Source organism: Micromesistius poutassou (assembly GCF_964030765.1).
Source record: "Micromesistius poutassou genome assembly, contig: SCAFFOLD_1702, whole genome shotgun sequence".
NCBI classification, from domain to species: domain Eukaryota; kingdom Metazoa; phylum Chordata; class Actinopteri; order Gadiformes; family Gadidae; genus Micromesistius; species Micromesistius poutassou.
In genome coordinates this window covers 1-1,393 of record NW_028177223.1, presented here as the reverse complement: position 1 = coordinate 1,393, position 1,393 = coordinate 1, and the positions used below count along the sequence as shown (strand labels likewise).

General features: G+C 59.9%; 1 protein-coding gene across 1 annotated transcript; it reads right to left on the bottom strand.

Annotated features, from left to right (window-relative positions):
* Window positions 1-471: 471 nt before the first annotated feature.
* arhgef49 (Rho guanine nucleotide exchange factor 49) lies at window positions 472-1,362 on the bottom strand (the record flags this gene model as incomplete). The annotated part of the gene is given in 2 exon segments (XM_084491163.1): window positions 472-867; window positions 869-1,362. Coding segments are annotated over 2 exon segments (873 nt in total), but the record flags the coding sequence as incomplete, so codon positions are not given.
* Between the last annotated feature and the right edge of the window lie 31 nt (window positions 1,363-1,393).

Here is a 1,393-nt window from a genome sequence, read left to right as displayed (position 1 = left end):
TCTTTGAAATCGTTTTAATGTCATGTCAGCTCATGCTTTCCACACACAAACCCAATGGACTGAAAGCAAACCCCATGGACTGAAAAACACGGTTCTCTCGAAGAGCTAAACAGTCTTTTACAATCAAGGCTGACAGCACTCCCTACTCAAAGGTTTGCTTGTTTTTTTCTTCTCTTTTTTTTTTGGTCACTCGAGTCAAAAGAATCGTCGAGTGTCTTCACAAGTAATTTCGCTAACAGTAGGACACACGTATTTCTCAATATAGGTTATTTAAAAAGTGCTATTTCTTTATAACAATGTGACTGTTACGAAACTTTGAGAATTACCCTTTCACTGAAACTCTTGAGAAAATAAAAGTCGAGTGCAGTCCTCGGGCAAATGCCTCTGTGTTGTCTGTAAGTGTCCTGTACTGTCTGTACTGTCTGTCCTGCCGTAGGGGGTGTCCACAGCAGCTAGCGACCGAGGGGGGGGGCGTGTCTTCTCTGTCGTCAGGAGCGGATCTGATTGGTGTTGATCATGATGTTGGGCAGGGCGTTGCGTCTCTTCCTCCACGGGCCCAAATCCCGGGCGTACCTCTTGATCTGACGGAACCACTGCTGCGTCCGCGACTTGTCCGACGCCCGGAACACGAAGGACTCGCGCCGGATGTCCAGCACCTCGAAGGTGTCCTCACACTCGGGGTCCGTGGACACCACGCAGTTCCCCAGGCGGATGGGCTCCCGCAGCACCGCAAACTTCCCGCTGCTCTTGTCCTTGATCAGCACCAGCACGCCGTCCCGGATGCACTCCCCGCCGCCGCCGCCGCCGCCGCCCACCTGCCACGGGTCCCCGGTCCGGGGCCCCGAGTCGGCCTCCTCGGGGCCCCCCCCCCGGCGCGGGGCCCTCCCCCGCCCGCTGCATCCTCACCATCAGCAGGCTCTGCACGTTCTGGAACTTGAGGGCCCGGCTGCCCTTCTTCACCCACTGGCCGTCGGCGGGCTGCGACAGCTGCAGCGGGCCCTCCATGACGAAGCGCGTGCGCTCCCGCGGCCAGCCCACCGTCTTCATGGACACCTCGCGCATCTCGATGTTGATCACCTCGCGGTTCTTGCGGCTGTCGCGGCGGAAGGAGCGCAGCGACCAGGCCACGCCGGCGCCCTCCTGCTTGGTCTTCATGTTGATGTGCTCCAGGTGCGACTCCACGCGCAGCTTGGCCTCGCGCAGCTGCCCGCCGTCCGGGTGGCACTCGGCCGACGCCTTGCTGATGCGGCTGAGCAGCAGCGGGTACTTGGTGACGCGCTGCAGCGGCGCCATCAGGAAGGAGCGCAGGTTCATGCGCCGCAGCGCCGTGTTGTCGTTCTGAGACACGTCCAGGAAGATCCTGTCCCGGGGGGGGAGGGGGGGAGGGAGGAGG